Below are 18,982 nucleotides of genomic sequence, written 5' to 3' on the forward strand. Positions count from 1 at the left end.
ACTTCAAGTTATAGAGGATGTCTACAACCTTTAAAATCACAGCGTAGATGCCCAGTATTCAGAGAATCCTGCTTTTAATAGCCTTCCTAAGCATGAAGTCAGGACAGGGCCAGACTGTACAGATGAATCATTTTTTTAGCAACAGCTTGGGAGCATTTGCTGTGATTCCTTCCTGGTTTATGTTGTCAACCGCGAGCATTTTCTCAAGATTTTGCAGACAGATGCTGCTAGGAAATGTTTCACCAACAGCCAGGGCCACTTCAGAGACGTTCTCAATCAAACCGATGATAAGAGTGAAGCCCTGAAGTGAAAGCCCTATAATCTCACTGGAGGAACATTTGTCGGACGCTGATTGTGGAACGTAAGAGGCGCTCAGTGTCAGTCTCTCTGAGATGGACACGGCAGCAATCAGCACGTCCTGAGTTCAGACAGCTGGCCTCCTTCATCTGAGACCACACAGTCTTATGACAGGCAAGGTCACAATATAAAATTGCTGATCTGCGTTTAAAATCACCATAAAAGGAGCAATCAGCTTTTTCTCCATGCTTTTTCATGTGATTATTTTTTTGCATGTTTTCAAAACAAATATACTGCTAACTAAGTCACACAGCTCTAGGTGACTGTCTGTGAGGAGTGTGGTGTGTTCTCCCTGTGTCTGTGTGGGTTTCCTCCGGGTGACTGTCTGTGAGGAGTGTGGTGTGTTCTCTCTGTGTCTGCGTGGGTTTCCTCTGGGTGACTGTCTATGAGGAGTGTGGTGTGTTCTCCCTGTGTCTGCGTGGGTTTCCTCTGGGTGACTGTCTGTGAGGAGTGTGGTGTGTTCTCCCTGTGTCTGCGTGGGTTTCCTCCGGGTGACTGTCTGTGAGGAGTGTGGTGTGTTCTCCCTGTGTCTGCGTGGGTTTCCTCCAGGTGACTGTCTGTGAGGAGTGTGGTGTGTTCTCCCTGTGTCTGTGTGGGTTTCCTCCAGGTGACTGTCTGTGAGGAGTGTGGTGTGTTCTCCCTGTGTCTGCGTGGTTTTCCTCCAGGTGGCTGTCTGTGAGGAGTGTGGTGTGTTCTCCCTGTGTCTGCGTGGGTTTCCTCCGGGTGACTGTCTGTGAGGAGTGTGGTGGGTTTCCTCCAGGTGCTCCGGTTTCCTCCCACAGTCCAAAAACACACGTTGGTAGGTGGATTGGCGACGCAAAAGTATCCGTAGGTGTGAGTGTGTGAGTGTGTGTTGCCCTGTGAAGGACTGGCGCCCCCTCCAGGGTGTATTCCCGCCTTGCACCCAATGATTCCAGGTAAGCTCTGGACCCACCGCAACCCTGAACTGGATAAGGGTTACAGATAATGAATGAATGAATATACTGCTAACTAGTGAGTTAATTACTAAACACGGACATGACCATCTGTGGAACCCACTTTATAAAAAAACTCGGTTCTTCATTTCATTCACTTTCATAAGCACTGCTTTCTAATTGTTGGTGGTAGAAATTACCTTGTGCTACATGAGTAAGCAACTGAGCAGCAGACCAAGAAAAAAAATAACCTAACAATAATAATAATAGTAAACCCCAGAAATCTGACTCTCATTTGCTCAATGATAGGGCAAGCACTATGACAAGTATGTCCAAATTAACACTGTTAGGACTGACATCCAGGTGATTACATCATCTAATCACCCAAAACCCGAACGATGAGTCTGGCAGACAGACACCTGAGAGAGCAGAGTGACACTATGGCGTGACCTTTAGTGAGGTAACCCTGCCAGAGAGGGAGACAGGAAGGACAGAGCTTGGGCATGTCATAACCCATAAATCATAGCTCATGGCGCATAGTCCTGGAAATGCATGAGGGGGATCTACAGGCCCTGCCCATTTATCTTAGTGACACACAGCAAGGGCAAGTGGTAGTGTCTGGGCAGCTGTGGCAGGTGCTATCTTCCCCATTCAAAACAGCATGGTGCGTACAGCGGAAACTGTGTTGAAAGACTGACTGAGTTAACGGAGCTAAACAAACACAATGGGCTTCAGAGTGAGCGGATCCCTCAAGGCATTAGTGATAAATAACATGTTTCAAGGCTTTCATTTTGCATGATCTGAATATTAAAGCAGAAGTTCAGGCTGAAGAGAGCTTTTCTCTAAACGTTATCATTAAAGTTTCTTTTCTACTTCAGCTCTATTTTATTAAACAAAAAATTGAAAGGTGTTTCTTTTTCACAGTGAAGACTGTAAAAGCAAGTTAGTGCTTATGTGAATACTTGTACAAAACAAACCCAATTCAAATACAATAAGACAAGACTTTTGTTATGAAGAGTGATGGAGTGCAGAAATCTATTACTTCCTTTCCCCTTTACTTATTTTCTGTGCCACATTTTGTGCTAAATTTGTTCTCCGTGGTCAGCTTAGAAAGCATATTCACTTAAGATATGTTCTGTTTTCTCTATTCAGGTATTTCCGATTCAAACCTTACCCACCCCTGCTTCTAAACTTCACTTCATATGCAGAATATATTCTGTGTCCTGGTATAGACGAATACTTCACACTACATGCTCATTATAAAATTAATTAATTCATTCATTCATTGTCTGTAACCATTATCCAGTTCAGGGTCGCAGTGGGTTCGGAGCCTAGCCGGAATCACTGGGAGCAAGGAGGGAACACACCCTGCAGGGGGCGCCAGTCCTTCACAGGGAGAACACACCACACTCTTTCACAGACCGTCACCCGGAGGAAACCCACGCAGACACAGAGAGAACACATCACACTCCTCACAGACAGTCACCCGGAGGAAACCCACGCAGACACAGAGAGAACACATCACACTCCTCACAGACAGTCACCCGGAGGAAACCCACGCAGACACAGGGAGAACACACCACACTCCTCACAGACAGTCACCCGGAGGAAACCCACGCAGACACAAAGAGAACACACCACACTCCTCACAGACAGTCACCCGGAGGAAACCCACACAGACACAGGGAGAACACACCACACTCCTCACAGATCGTCACCCGGAGGAAACCCACGCAGACACAGAGAGAACACACCACACTCCTCATTGAATTTCAATCTATAGTTTGATCAGAGGAGGATGGGTCCCCTTTGTGAGTCTTGGTTCCTCACAAGGTTCTTCCTCCAGCCTCGAGGGAGTTTTTCCTTGCCACTGTCGCCTTCGGCTTGCTTGCATTGGGCTTTGATTTAAATGTTCTGTTTTGAAACTGTGAAGCTGCTTTGTGACAACGTCAGTTGTAAAAGGCGCTATACAAATAAATTTGATTTGATTTGAATTGACCTCATTGACTATATGCTTTCTAAGCTGACTACTTTGTATAAGTTCACCCAGAGGAAACCCATGCAGACACAGAGAGAACACACCACACTCCTCACAGACAGTCACCCGGAGAAAACCCACGCAGACACATGGAGAACACACCACACTCCTCACAGACAGTCACCCGGAGAGTGGCTCAAACCCACAAACCCAGGTCCCTGGAGCTATGTGACTGAGACACTAACCTGCTGTGCCACCGTGCCACTCATATTATTCATAATAATATTATTATAATAATACAATATAATAATAATAATAATAATAATAATAATAATAATAATAATAATAATAATAATAATAAGAGTACTTTTATTTATAAAACACTTATAAATAACTAATTTCCACATTTAGAGAGCATCTTAGTTCAAGGACATATTGAACCCATTTTCTGAGTAGATGACAAAGCACTTTTGTAAGTCCCTCCGAATTTCTGAATCTGCTGAACGTCGTAAATATAAATGTAATAAGAGAAAGAGTTTTAGGTATTTCTCAGAAGCTATCAGCAGGTTTGGTCTCAGAAATCTAGTGAGAACAGACGTCATTATATGAATCTATTCAGTTTTGAAGAGGTTGAGTATTTCTTGAAATACAATACAGACTCTCGTTCAAACGAGCAAAGCACTCCAGAACGTATTCTAGGTAAGGTTCTTTTTTCTGTAGTGACTTGTGATATCTTGTATAGGACACATATAAATGTCACTGGGATGTCTTACCTACAAGCTTCGAATGCATCTGCCCTTTTCTACCTAATCCCTCTCCTGCAGGTGTAGCAGACTGTTGATCACCATTGTTTTAACAGGTTCCTGCAAAGAACATCGACTCGAAACCTGCTCATAATAGAAACTGAAGCACCTGCCCACTGCTTTCTATTATAAGTTAATTTCGCTTCAGCTGCTTTTCTGCTTTGAGCAACTGACTGTATGACCAGGGGTATTTTGTCCATTACGGGTGCTGAGTTGCCACTCTACAGGTACACCAAGAGCAGCAGAACTGAAAAACATTATCATTTTCTACTCAATTCATCATTTTGTCTCATAAACACTATGAAAAATTCATGAAGTGAAATGGGAAACTCTGGTTCAGCTTCACAACAGCTAAAGTTCACCATGCCCCGAGCCAATCGTGAGTGAGAGGGTTATAAAGCCCCTCAACATTGTACTATGGAGCAATAAAACAGTGTCCTCTGGATTAATGGAGCTCTACGCTGTATCAATTAGTATTTGGGATTCAAAACTAGGCCTATGTAAGAGCTGAATTAAACCTGACATTGGCTCAGAACACATTTGGAAAAGATCTCCTTAATATCTCTGTAGTTTCTCTGTGATATCTCTGTAGTTTCACTGTGATATCTCTGTAGTTTCTCTGTGATATCTCTGTAGTTTCTCTGTGATATCTCTTTAGTTTCACTGTGATATCTCTGTAGTTTCTCTGTGATATCTCTTTAGTTTCACTGTGATATCTCTGTAGTTTCACTGTGATATCTCTTTAGTTTCACTGTGATATCTCTGTAGTTTCACTGTGATATCTCTGTAGTTTCTCTGTGATATCTCTGTAGCTCTTATCCTTACATCCTCCTTAATATCTCTGTAGTTTCTCTGTGATATCTCTGTAGTTTCACTGTGATATCTCTGTAGTTTCTCTGTGATATCGCTTTAGTTTCACTGTGATATCTCTGTAGTTTCACTGTGATATCTCTGTAGTTTCACTGTGATATCTCTGTAGTTTCTCTGTGATATCTCTGTAGCTCTCATCCTTACATCCTCCTTAATATCTCTGTAGTTTCTCTGTGATATCTCTGTAGTTTCACTGTGATATCTCTGTAGTTTCTCTGTGATATCTCAGTAGTTTCACTGTGATATCTCTGTAGCTCTTATCCTTACATCCTCCTTAATATCTCTGTAGTTTCTCTGTGATATCTCTGTAGTTTCTCTGTGATATCTCTGTAGTTTCACTGTGATATCTCTGTAGCTCTTATCCTTACATCCTCCTTAATATCTCTATAGTTTCTCTGTGATATCTCTGTAGCTCTTATCCTTACATCCTCCTTAATATCTCTGTAGTTTCTCTGTGATATCTCTGTAGTTTCTCTGTGATATCTCTGTAGCTCTTATCCTTACATCCTCCTTAATATCTCTGTAGTTTCTCTGTGATATCTCTGTAGTTTCACTGTGATATCTCTTTAGTTTCACTGTGATATCTCTGTAGTTTCTCTGTGATATCCCTGTAGTTTCTCTATGATATCTCTGTAGCTCTTATCCTTACATCCTCCTTAATATCTCTGTAGTTTCACTGTGATATCTCTGTAGTTTCTCTGTGATATCTCTTTAGTTTCACTGTGATATCTCTGTAGTTTCTCTGTGATATCTCTGTCATTTCTCTGTGATATCTCTGTAGTTTCTCTGTGATATCTCTGTAGTTTCACTGTGATATATATGTAGTTTCACTGTGATATCTCTGTAGTTTCTCTATGATATATCTGTAGTTTCTCTATGATATCTCTGTAGCTCTTATCCTTACATCCTCCTTAATATCTCTGTAGTTTCTCTGTGATATCTCTGTAGTTTCTCTGTGATATCTCTGTAGTTTCACTGTGATATCTCTGTAGTTTCTCTGTGACATCTCTGTAGTTTCTCTGTGATATCTCTGTAGTTTCTCTATGATACCTCTGTAGCTCTTATCCTTACATCCTCCTTAATATCTCTGTAGTTTCTCTGTGATATCTCTGTAGTTTCACTGTGATATCTCTGTAGTTTCTCTATGATATCTCTGTAGCTCTTATCCTTACATCCTCCTTAATATCTCTGTAGTTTCTCTGTGATATCTCTGTAGTTTCTCTGTGATATCTCTGTAGTTTCACTGTGATATCTCTGTAGTTTCTCTGTGATATCTCTGTAGTTTCTCTATGATACCTCTGTAGCTCTTATCCTTACATCCTCCTTAATATCTCTGTAGTTTCTCTGTGATATCTCTGTAGTTTCTCTGTGATATCTCTGTAGTTTCTCTATGATACCTCTGTAGCTCTTATCCTTACATCCTCCTTAATATCTCTGTAGTTTCTCTGTGATATCTTTAGTTTCACTGTGATATCTCTGTAGTTTCTCTGTGATATCTCTGTAGCTCTTATCCTTACATCCTCCTTAATACCTCTGTAGTTTCACTGTGATATCTCTGTAGTTTCTCTATGATATCTCTGTAGCTCTTATCCTTACATCCTCCTTAACATCTCTGCAGTTCCTCCTTAAGATTTGTGCAGTTCCTCCTTAATATCTGTGTAGTCTCATTTAGACAACACAGGTCTCATGCCTGTGTCCCCTTGAGACTGAGTGGAGATTTCAGTAAAGTTTCAGCGCTGAGATCATAGCACTCTTGTTTATCTGCAGCTGAACTCCACTGTTTCTCACCAGCGCTCAGAACCGGCTCAGTTTTGATACTGGAAATTACTTTAATCTTTTTTTATTATTATTCAGACGTTTCCTTTTTATCTGATGCTTTCTCATGAGGAATTTCAGGAGAATCAGCCGTCAACAAGCTATGACTTATGAGGGAGACAATTTTCCGGAGGGAGTGACTGGAGTACGGCTTTAAGCTGGATTAAAAGAGTCCAGGAGGAGTGAAAGAGAGACCACACACCTGAGCGATACTGCATGATGGCCGTATAAGTCCCTCACGGCTGCCAGGTCAGCCTCCAGCTGGGGGTGTTTGTGAAGCTCGCCGTCATAATTCACCTGTCAGAGACAAACAAGACAGACACACACACACACACACAAACGTCAGGGGCAGACACTAAGCCACAGCAGCAGTGCATTTACTCAGCATTGGCCAAAACACTCATTGTCCAAAGGAGAATATGTCTCCAGCTCTGACAAAGTTAGTCAATAAATAGTTCTGTAGATAACTCATTCCCGTTTTACCTGCCGTCTCCAGGATGTATTTTAACATTCGCTGAGATGATGAAAAAGGCAAAGGTTTTTTTAGTTTAGATTTTTTGAGGAGTTTTGAGGAGAAAGGAACAAAGAACATGCTCAAAAATCTCCCCCGAGACATGAATAATCTCTGTGTTAGTTCAAAGCTACTCAGAGAATGCCTCAAACGGCAAGCTGTTATATTTGTACTCGCAGACACTGCACATCTAACAGTGCCTTAAAATCAGGGTGTCATAACGGTCTATTGTCAATAAAAACCACAATAACAGTAATGAGACAGCTTCGACAGTTCAGCTTTGAAAGTTAATCCATGAAAAACAGCTGGAACATGACTCAAAAAAAGGCGTTTCCACAAATAAAAATAGAGAGAATTACAAAAGAGTGCTTATTATTTTTATTCCTGTTATTTCCTTTCCAGTGTCCAGTTCAATTTAAGGTACGATCAAAAGCTGATTCTCTGCAGCAGCTTGAATAAAAATGTAAAGTAGGCACTGTATATGAATTTCAAAAGGCCTGAGAATACAAAACTAGGTTTACCCCTGATGAATACTAAACACTGTCTCAAATAATAGCCCCAAAACCACAGCAGTTATTGTACTTTTTGAAAAACGAGGATTTATCTCTTCTGTGAATTCTCACAAAGAGCCGTGAGAAAAGAAGGGGCTTCAAGTGATTAGACCATTAAAATTCACCCTCTCCAGTCATGACTGCCTATTTTCACTCAGCAGAAATGTTATTTTTATTTGCAAAACCTGGTCAATTCACATGTACTTTAAAACATTCATTCATTCAGGGTCGCGGTGGGTCTAGAGCCTAAGTGGAATCATTGGGCGCAAGGCAGGAACACACCCTGCAGGGGGCGCCAGTCCTTCACAGGGTGACACACACACACACTCACACCTACAGTCACATTTAAAATGCCAATCCACCTACCAACGTGTGTTTTTGGACTGTGGGAGGAAACAGGAGCACCCGGAGGAAACCCACACAGACACAGAAAGAACACACCACACTCCTTATAGAGAGTCACTCAGAGGAAACCCATGCAGACACAGGGAGAACATGCCACACTCCTCACAGACAGTCATCCGGAGGAAACCCACGCAGACACAGGGAGAACACACCACACTCCTCACAGACAGTCACCCGGAGGAAACCCACTCAGACACAGAAAGAACACACCACACTCATCACAGACAGTCACCCGGAGGAAACCCACACAGACACAGGGAGAACACACCACACTCCTCACAGACAGTCACCCGGAGGAAACCCACACAGAGAGAGGGAGAACACACCACACTCCTCACAGACAGTCACCCGGAGGAAACCCATGCAGACACAGGGAGAACACACCACACTCCTCACAGACAGTCACCCGGAGGAAACCCACACAAACACAGGGAGAACACACCACACTCCTCACAGACAGTCACCCGGAGGAAACCCATGCAGACACAGGGAGAACACACCACACTCCTCATAGACAGTCACCCGGAGGAAACCCACGCAGACACAGGGAGAACACACCACACTCCTCACCGACAGTCACCCGGAGGAAACCCACACAGACACAGGGAGAACACACCACACTCTTCACAGACAGAATATATATTAATGTAATGATCGAGTTGATCCAGTCAGAATACAGATCATTTACATATATCAGACTTAAAGGCACAGTAACAAAAACAGGTTAATTATTCATTCATTCATTAATTGTCTGTAACCCTTATCCAGTTCAGGGTCGCGGTGGGTCCGGAGCCTACCCGGAAACATTGGACGTGAGGCTGAAACACACCCTGGAGGCAGGTCTTTCTGTGCACAGAGACAATATTGAACAGCTGACTGCATAAGCTTCAGAAATACTATAAAAGAATTTGGGACGTTGGGAATTAACTGTGAAAAATCCTGAATTATATCTTTAAACCTTGTCAGATTGCATGAAAACAGATCTATTTTAGCAGTTTAAAATAGCAGCTTAATTTTCAAATCACAAGAGCTGCAATTTGTATCACAGGATACAGAATAAAGGTGTAGATTTATTTAATTTAACCTGATAACACACTGAGATTACAACCATGACTAACAGGCCTTCTGGCATCATAAACAAACTCTCAGTGCTCGTGAAGATGTCAGTCTAAAAACAGGTCTGGATCTAGATTTACAGAAAGAAAAAACAAAACAAATTCAAAGTCACAATACTGCTTAGAAAAACCACAGTTAGACATTTCTCCCAAAAAGCGTGATCAAAACAGACCTTTATGCCATAACTACTTTGTTCGCTTTTCCCCATCTGTCACTATCCTTTTCCAGTACCGGCCTTTTATTCGATTAGATAGCTACAGCTCATTCACAACAGTGCCGCCAGAATATTAACCAAGATAATCAGACCTATGCACACCACTCCACAACCCAGGTCCTTACACTGGCTCAGAATAGACTTCAAAACACTACTATACAAATAAATAAAGGGTCTAGGTCATTATTATGTCACCTACATGTTGAAAAACACAGCCCTAGTCGCCATCTCCGGTCAATATGACCTGTTAAGAGTTCCTGGAAAAAGAACTGAACGCAGTGAGGCAGGTTTTAGCTGCTACATTGTGGTCAGCCAGAATAAACACACAGAAGCAGATAGATATGCAGACTGTAGCCATTTTTAAAAGCACATGTCTGTTCTCATTTCACACACACTCAGCCACTGCACCCAGCAGCACCTTACTATACTTTTCACCCTTACTTTATACTTCAGTTTATTATATTAATATTTATTCATTATTAGTTCAATGCTCATTAATCAAGGTTTTATGCAAATTTCACTGAATCGTTTTTATATTGTGTCCTTCCTGTGTCTACATGCATTCCTCCAGGTGCTCTCTTCTCTGCCCACAGTCCAAACAAACATGTTGAGAGGTGGATTAGAAGTGTGAAACTGTCCACAGTTGTCTTGGGGATGAGTGACTATGTGTGTGTGTGACTGTGTGAATGTGTAAAATTGTTCTCAGGGCCCTGAACTGGATGAAGCAGTTACAGAAAGTGAGAAACTGAGTTTTTATTCTACGTTCTTCTGAATTTTACTTTTATCTAACTTCTGTTTTACTACTGTCACAAAAATAATCTGTAAAGCAATTTGAGCTGCCTTTGTGTATGAAAAGTGCTCTATAAATAAACTCACCTTGCCTTTAAGTTAATAATCTGGCCCTGTTTAGTACTTTAATATGTATTTGAGTTACTAATCACTGAGCTTAGCTCTTTAGCTACACTTTAGCTTCTGAACTACGTCTGTCTTCATCACAGACAAACCTCTCTGCGGTTATCAAATGAAGTCATCATCAGATGCCATCACAGGATGAAAACAGCCCAGATTCATACCTACCTGATAAAAGAGAACAGGTTCTTTAGACACTTGAGGTCAAAATGAGCAAAAAGATAGTACCTGTCTTTGTTGTTTATCAGCTTGGTCTTACACTGGATGTATGATAGAAATCTAACCATTCGTTGCATCTAAAATGTCCAATGAAAAAGGAAGAGAAACATTTTTCTTTAAAATGAAACTGATTCATAAAAGAAGCCCTACTCTTAGGAATAAAAGATAACTGACATATATTCAGATTCATATTTTAAACATTTATGGGACTTCTAACATCCCTACAAGACCTGGCAGCTCAGACCGCTCCATCACACAATCAGTACTTAACCCTCAGGAGTCCATCTTGTGACTGATTTCAGAGGAGATGCGTGAATTGCTGCCAAACTTGAAGCTGTCAAGATGCCCTTTCTAAAAAATTGCACAGACCATACAATAAAATACGAAAAAAACAAGTAAAAAATCAAACAAAGAAGCTGCCGGTGTACGCAATAGACTGGCCAACCCCGAGCCCACCTGAATGTGAATGGGGAATGGAATATAAAGTGCCCTCCATAATGTATGGGACAAAATCACATTTTCAAACCCAAGCTGTCACGCCCTTGTTCTGTCTTGTCTGTTGTCCCTGCCATGTGCTCACTGTTTGTTATTGTTCATGTCTCCGCCCTAGTCCTGCCTTTGTTCCCTCGTCTCTCTTCCTTGTGTTGGACATTCCACGTTTGCCTGTCTGTCTTGTCGGTTCTTTGATTCGGTACATGTTTGCCTGTCTGTCTTGTCGGGTCTATGATTCAGTCCATGTTTGCCTGTCTGTCTTGTCGGGTCTATGATTCGGTCCATGTTTGCCTGTCTGTCTTGTCGGTTCTTAGATTCGGTCCACGTTTGCTTGTCTGTCTTGTCGGTTCTATGATTCGGTCCATGTTTGCCTGTCTGTATTGTCGGGTCTTTGATTCGGTCCATGTTTGCCTGTCTGTCTTGTCGGGTCTATGATTCGGTCCATATTTGCCTGTCTGTCTTGTCGGGTCTTTGATTCGGTCCACGTTTGCCTGTCTGTCTTGTCGGGTCTTTGATTCGGTCCACGTTTGCCTGTCTGTCTTGTCGGGTCTTTGATTCGGTCCACGTTTGCCTGTCTGTCTTGTCGGGTCTTTGATTCGGTCCACGTTTGCCTGTCTGTCTTGTCGGGTCTTTGATTCGGTCCACGTTTGCCTGTCTGTCTTGTCGGGTCTTTGATTCGGTCCATGTTTGCCTGTCTGTCTTGTCGGGTCTTTGATTCGGTCCATGTTTGCCTGTCTGTCTTGTCGGGTCTTTGATTCGGTCCATGTTTGCTTGTCTGTCTTGTCGGGTCTTTGATTCGGTCCATGTTTGCCTGTCTGTCTTGTTGGGTCTTTGATTCGGTCCATGTTTGCCTGTCTGTCTTGTCGGGTCTTTGATTCGGTCCACGTTTGCCTGTCTGTCTTGTCGGTTCTTAGATTCGGTCCACGTTTGCTTGTCTGTCTTGTCGGTTCTATGATTCGGTCCATGTTTGCCTGTCTGTATTGTCGGGTCTTTGATTCGGTCCATGTTTGCCTGTCTGTCTTGTCGGGTCTATGATTCGGTCCATATTTGCCTGTCTGTCTTGTCGGGTCTTTGATTCGGTCCACGTTTGCCTGTCTGTCTTGTCGGGTCTTTGATTCGGTCCACGTTTGCCTGTCTGTCTTGTCGGGTCTTTGATTCGGTCCACGTTTGCCTGTCTGTCTTGTCGGGTCTTTGATTCGGTCCACGTTTGCCTGTCTGTCTTGTCGGGTCTTTGATTCGGTCCACGTTTGCCTGTCTGTCTTGTCGGGTCTTTGATTCGGTCCATGTTTGCCTGTCTGTCTTGTCGGGTCTTTGATTCGGTCCACGTTTGCCTGTCTGTCTTGTCGGGTCTTTGATTCGGTCCATGTTTGCCTGTCTGTCTTGTCGGGTCTTTGATTCGGTCCATGTTTGCCTGTCTGTCTTGTCGGGTCTTTGATTCGGTCCATGTTTGCCTGTCTGTCTTGTCGGGTCTTTGATTCGGTCCATGTTTGCCTGTCTGTCTTGTTGGGTCTTTGATTCGGTCCATGTTTGCCTGTCTATCTTGTCAGGTCTTTGATTCAGTCCATGTTTGTCTGTCTGTCTTGTCTGTTCTTTGATTCGGTCCAATCGGTCCACAATGCCCCTGATTTCAAAGGCATCTTAATGTTTGTGACATCTGGCTTCACAAGAGTTTATGATTACTCCATTGCTTCATTAGGGCAGGCGTGAGGTACCTAGGCTTGGTTAGAAGTTTTTAAACACTTTTGAAACCTGTAGTTGCCATTGTTCAACATGAGGACAAGATCGTGCCACTGAAAGTCAATGAAACAATTATGAGGCTCAATAAACAAGATTAAAACTTTCAGAGTCATCAGTCAAACCTTGGGATTACCAAAATCAACTGTGAGGGATACTATTAAGAGGAGAGAAAGCACTGGTGAGCTCATTAATCACTAAGGGACTAACACGGCCAAACATCTCCACTGCTGAGGACAGAAGAATCTTTAATATGGTAAAGAAAAGTCCTCGGTTTTCTGTCCAACAGATCAGACACAGGCTTCAGGAGGTGGGTGTCTATTTGTCTGGTGTGGTGCCCTGAAATGAGGAGGACGGTGTAAAAAAAGTACTTATTTCAAGATGGTGAAATACCTTAAAATGACTAAAATTTTTTAGAATGACTAATAACCTTAGATTACTTGTACTTTAATCAAACCTGACTGGTTTGATTATAAACTGGAAACTGTGGAGTACAGGGCATGTGAAGCTAAATGTGTGTATGTCACAAATATCATGGAGGACGCTATAGGGAACAAACACTAAGAACCTAATATTCTCTGTATTCTGAAAGATTTTCTCTCTCTCAAATTTTCTGGGTGAGATCAAGTTAAAGACAAGAGACTTCTTGTTTAAGAAGGGCACTAACATTTGTGAGAGCAATGTGGGAGTGTCCTTAACAGAATAACACATATGGGCCGAACTCATTCATCCATCCATCCATTCATTCATTCATCCAATTTCTGTTAGCACTACATTTTAATCAAGGTCATGGAGGGTCAAAAACTGTGGACATTAATTACATGATCACCCAGTAACTCACACCTGTGGACAATTTCACCCAGTCACACTGTTCCTCACACACTCACACCTGTGGAAAGTGTCACACACTCACCCAGTCACTCACACACTCACACCTGTGGATAGTTTCACCCAGTCACTCTCACATTCACAACTGTGGACAATTTCACCCAGTCACACTGTTCCTCACACACTCACCCAGTCACTCACACACTCACACCTGTGGACAGTTTCACACACTCACCCAGTCACTCACACATTCACACCTGTGGACAGTTTCACACACTCACCCAGTCACTCACACTTGTGTACAGTTTCACACACTCACACAGTCAGTCACACACTCACACTTGTGTGCAGTTTCACACACTCACACAGTCAGTCACACACTCACACCTGTGGACAGTTTCACACACTCACCCAGTCACTCACACACTCACACCTGTGGACAGTTTCACACACTGACCCAGTCACTCACACACCTGTGGACAGTTTCACACACTCACCCAGTCACTCACACACCTGTGGACAGTTTCACACACTCACCCAGTCACTCACACACCTGTGGACAGTTTCACACACTCACCCAGTCACTCACACACTCACACCTGTGGACAGTTTCACACACTCACCCAGTCACTCACACCTGTGGACAGTTTCACACACTCACCCAGTCACACACACACTCACACCTGTGGACAGTTTCACACACTCACCCAGTCACTCACACACCTGTGGACAGTTTCACACACTCACCCAGTCATTCACACACTCACACCTGTGGACAGTTTCACACACTCACCCAGTCATTCACACACTCACACCTGTGGACAGTTTCACACATTCACCCAGTCACTCACACACTCACCCCTGGGAACAGTTTCACACACTCACCCAGTCATTCACACACTCACACCTGTTGACAGTTTCACACACTCACCCAGTCATTCACACACTCACACAGTCAGTCACACACTCACACCTGTGGATAGTTTCACACACAGTCACCTAGTCACTCACACACTCACACCTGTGGACAGTTTCACACACTCACACAGTCACTCACACACACACACACACACCTACCAACGTGTTTTTCAAAACTGTAACGAAGAACCTGGAGCATCCAGAGGGACTGATCACTGGACCTCCAGGTCAACTCTGTCGTTAGACTCTTATAAAATAAAGAAAGCCTTGCCAGGTGTCTGTCCTGCAATAAAGACACTTTTTTTTTTTAAAGTCCAGCAACTGCTGAGCAGAGTGATCCAAGCCAGAGTGGGGGCTGTAGCGTGCTGTTTTTTCTGAAGCTGACTGACTTGGTGGAGATGGTGTAAATAATAGAGCTGAGGTATTTGGTGAAGATGTCCCAACACACCCTGAGGGACTGGCACTGATTCTTTGTTTACCCACACAAACATGGTTCGCATCTCCTAAAGTATACATGATGAGTTGACGTCCATGTCTCACCCTAAAGCACCTTCTCCTCACCACCCCCCGAGGCCCTGGAGCGAGGCCTGTAGATGACGCAGCTTCAGTGATTGAACACCCTCGGAAGCCCAGAGGATGTCAGAGCTATAAATGAAGCCACATTACTGTGAGTGAGTGCCAGTGTGCATTCACAGCCTCTGAGGGCATTAGGGCACGCATCTCCATCCAAACGACAGTCTGCTAATAAGTCACAAAAGCCCACCGCATGTCCGGCCCACTAGGGGCAAATCCAGTTCACTCTTTGCAGCTTTACCATAATGGATCTTCTCCAATGAGCCGGCGCATGAGTCATTTAGGAGGGAGTCGCTTAGCAGACATTCATTCATATGACTGAAACCTCCTCTCACCTCGCCTGATGAATGGGCCAATAGACTTATCGAGAAATAGTAAGCCACAAGTTCTTTTATACCAGCCGTTTAGTGCATCAGGGAAATCTAGCATGAAATTCAAAGTGTCCTTGGCTAAGGAAAGCATTCTGAAATTCATTCTCCCTTTCACTTTGTTAAGTTCCTGCATAAATACGCACTCTCGTATGGGCTAAAGTTCACAATTTTTAAAGTCATACCACAGGTTACAAGGACGACTAACCTATCATTAGTCTTCGTTCACCTGACTCTCACTCACCCTCTCAGTCAAGAGCTACCAGGTTCATTGGATTTGTCTCTAATGGTTCATCCTTGACCTTTAAGAAGAAAACAGTCTAGGTGCTGGAAAATCTCATTTCCAGACATATTTCCAATTAGACTCTAAATATCCCAGTGAAGTTCATCTGCACTTGCCTGACCACCATAGTAGAACTCTTCAGAGTCATTATCTCCCTCCGAGTCCTCCTCTATGGCATAATGGCACTGCAAGATATGAATAAAAAGTCATTTTATTTCGAGGACATTTGTCTGCACTTGTATTATTCACCAGACAATTTATTAAGGCATGTGAAATTCATGTGAATGGAAATAAAAAAAGGACTCCAATCTGCTGCATCTCTCTTACCGGGTTTTTGTCGATCTGAAGCTTCGACTTGATGGAAAGACAGCTGGTGGCGTCATTATTGATCCTTATCTCTGTAGAAAATGAGAAACCGATGATGATAATCTCAACACAATGAGGCGGTGATCTAATTTAGGCTGGAATATTCTCTGGCACATATCTGACATATCCGTCAGCCCGTCACAGGCAATTGCGGCATTAAACATAATTGAAGAAATTCCACAGGCTTGGAGCGCTGCGGCTGATGAATGCGTGCATCGGCATGATGTGGATAACATATTAGACTTGCATTTGTAATGGGCCGTATTGCGACGGCTAAATGTCTAGAAATATGTAAAAACTAGGGCTATCATAGTTAAGGCGTGTTAACCAGATACATTATTAACACTGGGTACTTTTCCACATTCGACCCTTTGAACAGTCCAGTCCAGGATCACTGGGTTCACTGCTTCTGCTGTATCTGAAAATAATGGAACCTGTGATTGTAGCCCTCTTGCCCAAACACATCTTTTAACCTGCATTTAGAGAAGCAGGCTTGGACCAGGTGGTCACTGGTTTGATCCCTTTGACTTGACCCATTGAACATAGGGGCAATGAAAGAATATCACTGTCTCATCCCACAACATCCACAGCTGAGCTGCCTTGATCAAAGCACCTAACCCACAACTGCTCCCCAGCTGCTGAGATGACTACCCGCTGCTCTGGGTGTGTGAGGGTATACTGCCCCTAGTGTGTGTGTGTCTTTGTATGTGTTCGCTGCCACAGATGGGTTAAATGAAGAGGCAAAATTTAAACCAGTTATAAACCAATTCCTTCAGTAATTGCAGCTGAGAACAAAGGACAGCACTCACAGTATGGAGAAGTATGGACAAGTTAATGAGCAGCTAACTAACAAATCCTCCAGGTTCCCTCAAAAGTTCCCTACTGTAATAAGAGCTTTGGAGGATTGTAAGTACATTCTCTGGAGTGATGGCACATTTGAGACATGTTAAAGCATAATATTTACATGGCTGTAAGCCAAAGTAATCTAATCAGTGTAATATCAGTGTAAAGCCTTCCAAAATGAAAAGCTGTTACTGCAGCAAATGGGGACAAACTCCCTATTAATGTAAGAAACATAACTAATAGCATGTCATACCACCATGAGCACAAATACCAACTGTGATTCCATTTGGCTTGGACTGGACAAGTTTCTGGATGTAAGGGACATCTCGCTTGCATCAAAGTATTGAGCAGTTCGGCCAGATTTCATGGACGCCTTCCCTGGTGATTTACTCGCTGTTTCGGGTAGTCCAACTGATTTCAATTAGTTACAATTTGGAGGATTTTGCGACCCCGTCCAGATGATGTTCAACATGCTCATCAGTCACATTTGGACTTGAGCATTATCATCTTGGAATACAGGGTCAGCCTTTGTATGATGATGAACAAAAAGGGAAACCTGGTGATTCGGCAGCTCAGTGTAGGGACTGGGGTTCAAATACACTGTCACCTCAATCAAAAACCCATTTTCCGCATAATTATAACACCACCAGGACATCGCAGAGCCTCCTCCAGCTTGACCACACCTTGCCCACAGTCCTCAATGAGGTCTACAATGAATACGATGTCTAGCATCTTTCACACACAGACAGAAACTAAATTAATCTGAGCAGATAACACATTTCCAGTCAAGAACAGTCCAAATTTTGTGTCTTGTCACCCACTGTAACCAGGCAACTTTGTGAGCAGAGGTCTCTCGCTTGCACTATTCTCCATGTGCAGATGGTTTGCAGTTCTCTGTGGTATGTTCTTTCAGATATTGTTTGTTAAGGAACTGTGTTGACTTCTAGGAGCAGTTCTTGCCTGAAAGTGAAGAGTCAGTGGGCCCTTTCCGTCAGTTTCGCCTTTAGGCCACAATTCTATGAGAATTTCCTGTAGACTGGGATTTTTGCCACAGCAGCAACTCTTATGACCGTATGCCACACGAGACATTCACTGCACTGTACCACCTCTTCTCAATTCCCATCACACACCCCACAAGTATTCATAGCCCAATCATCCTTGTGCACCATCATCTGCAGGAGCCTGAAGTTACTACCACCTTAAACGTGAAGGTGATCAATTAGCCACACTCCAGTTTTTTTTTTTTGTTTTTTTTTTTAACAGCAGCGACTATGTGGCTGTATCAAAGGCAGTAGGCAGTGGCTATGTGCTAACTCATCCTCATCTTATTCCCTAAACTCCAGGTACGGGCTCATTTCTTGCCCACTACCCCTACAGAGAGTTGAAGCTTCAGGCTGTCTGGAGCCTGGGGATCTAACTACTGTGCTGTTCCCACTGTCCCACTATCTCTGGCTAGCTCTACCGCTAATAATTCTCACAGTCTAGCACCCACTCTATATTTGTCACAACCAGAGTCTATAATCACAACAAGTAAAAATGGCAGTGCTGAGGGAATATATTTTGTCTTGACAATGGCTATGCTGACAAACAACATAAAATGAAACTGAGCCTCTGAACTAGTGGAACTCTTGTTTTATAGAGAAGTCAACGCTGCAAAAGTGGAAAGTCTGGCTGGTGACTGACAGGCCGTCAATCCATGCCATTTCTGGACACATGCTCATTAGCTGTGAAACATGAGCGCAGGGAAATGTCAAATTTAATTGTATCTGTGGAGCTGTGTTAAGGGTGGAAAACCAGCATTAAACGAGTGAGCATGTACATTTGCCTATTGCATAATTTTGTATTTATACTATGTAAGCACACAAATCTGTACATGCAGCAAGACCTACTATGGGTTACCTATAAGGCCAGACAA

The 18,982-nt window shown here is 43.1% G+C and overlaps 1 protein-coding gene across 2 annotated transcripts in view; it reads right to left on the bottom strand.

The window, feature by feature from the left end:
* LOC136678064 (protein mono-ADP-ribosyltransferase PARP8-like) overlaps nucleotides 1-18,982 on the bottom strand; it is a 74,294-nt gene that overhangs the window by 27,753 nt on the left and 27,559 nt on the right. For both annotated transcript variants that reach the window (XM_066655868.1, XM_066655867.1), the window contains exons 5-7: nucleotides 16,186-16,256; nucleotides 15,975-16,043; nucleotides 6,940-7,034 (exon numbers count right to left, since the gene is read on the bottom strand). In XM_066655868.1, the coding sequence (XP_066511965.1) occupies nucleotides 6,940-7,034; nucleotides 15,975-16,043; nucleotides 16,186-16,256 (235 nt within the window). The remainder of the gene's footprint in view (nucleotides 1-6,939; nucleotides 7,035-15,974; nucleotides 16,044-16,185; nucleotides 16,257-18,982) is intronic.

The sequence above is a fragment of the Hoplias malabaricus genome, chromosome Y, assembly GCF_029633855.1.
Source record: "Hoplias malabaricus isolate fHopMal1 chromosome Y, fHopMal1.hap1, whole genome shotgun sequence".
Lineage (NCBI taxonomy): Eukaryota > Metazoa > Chordata > Actinopteri > Characiformes > Erythrinidae > Hoplias > Hoplias malabaricus.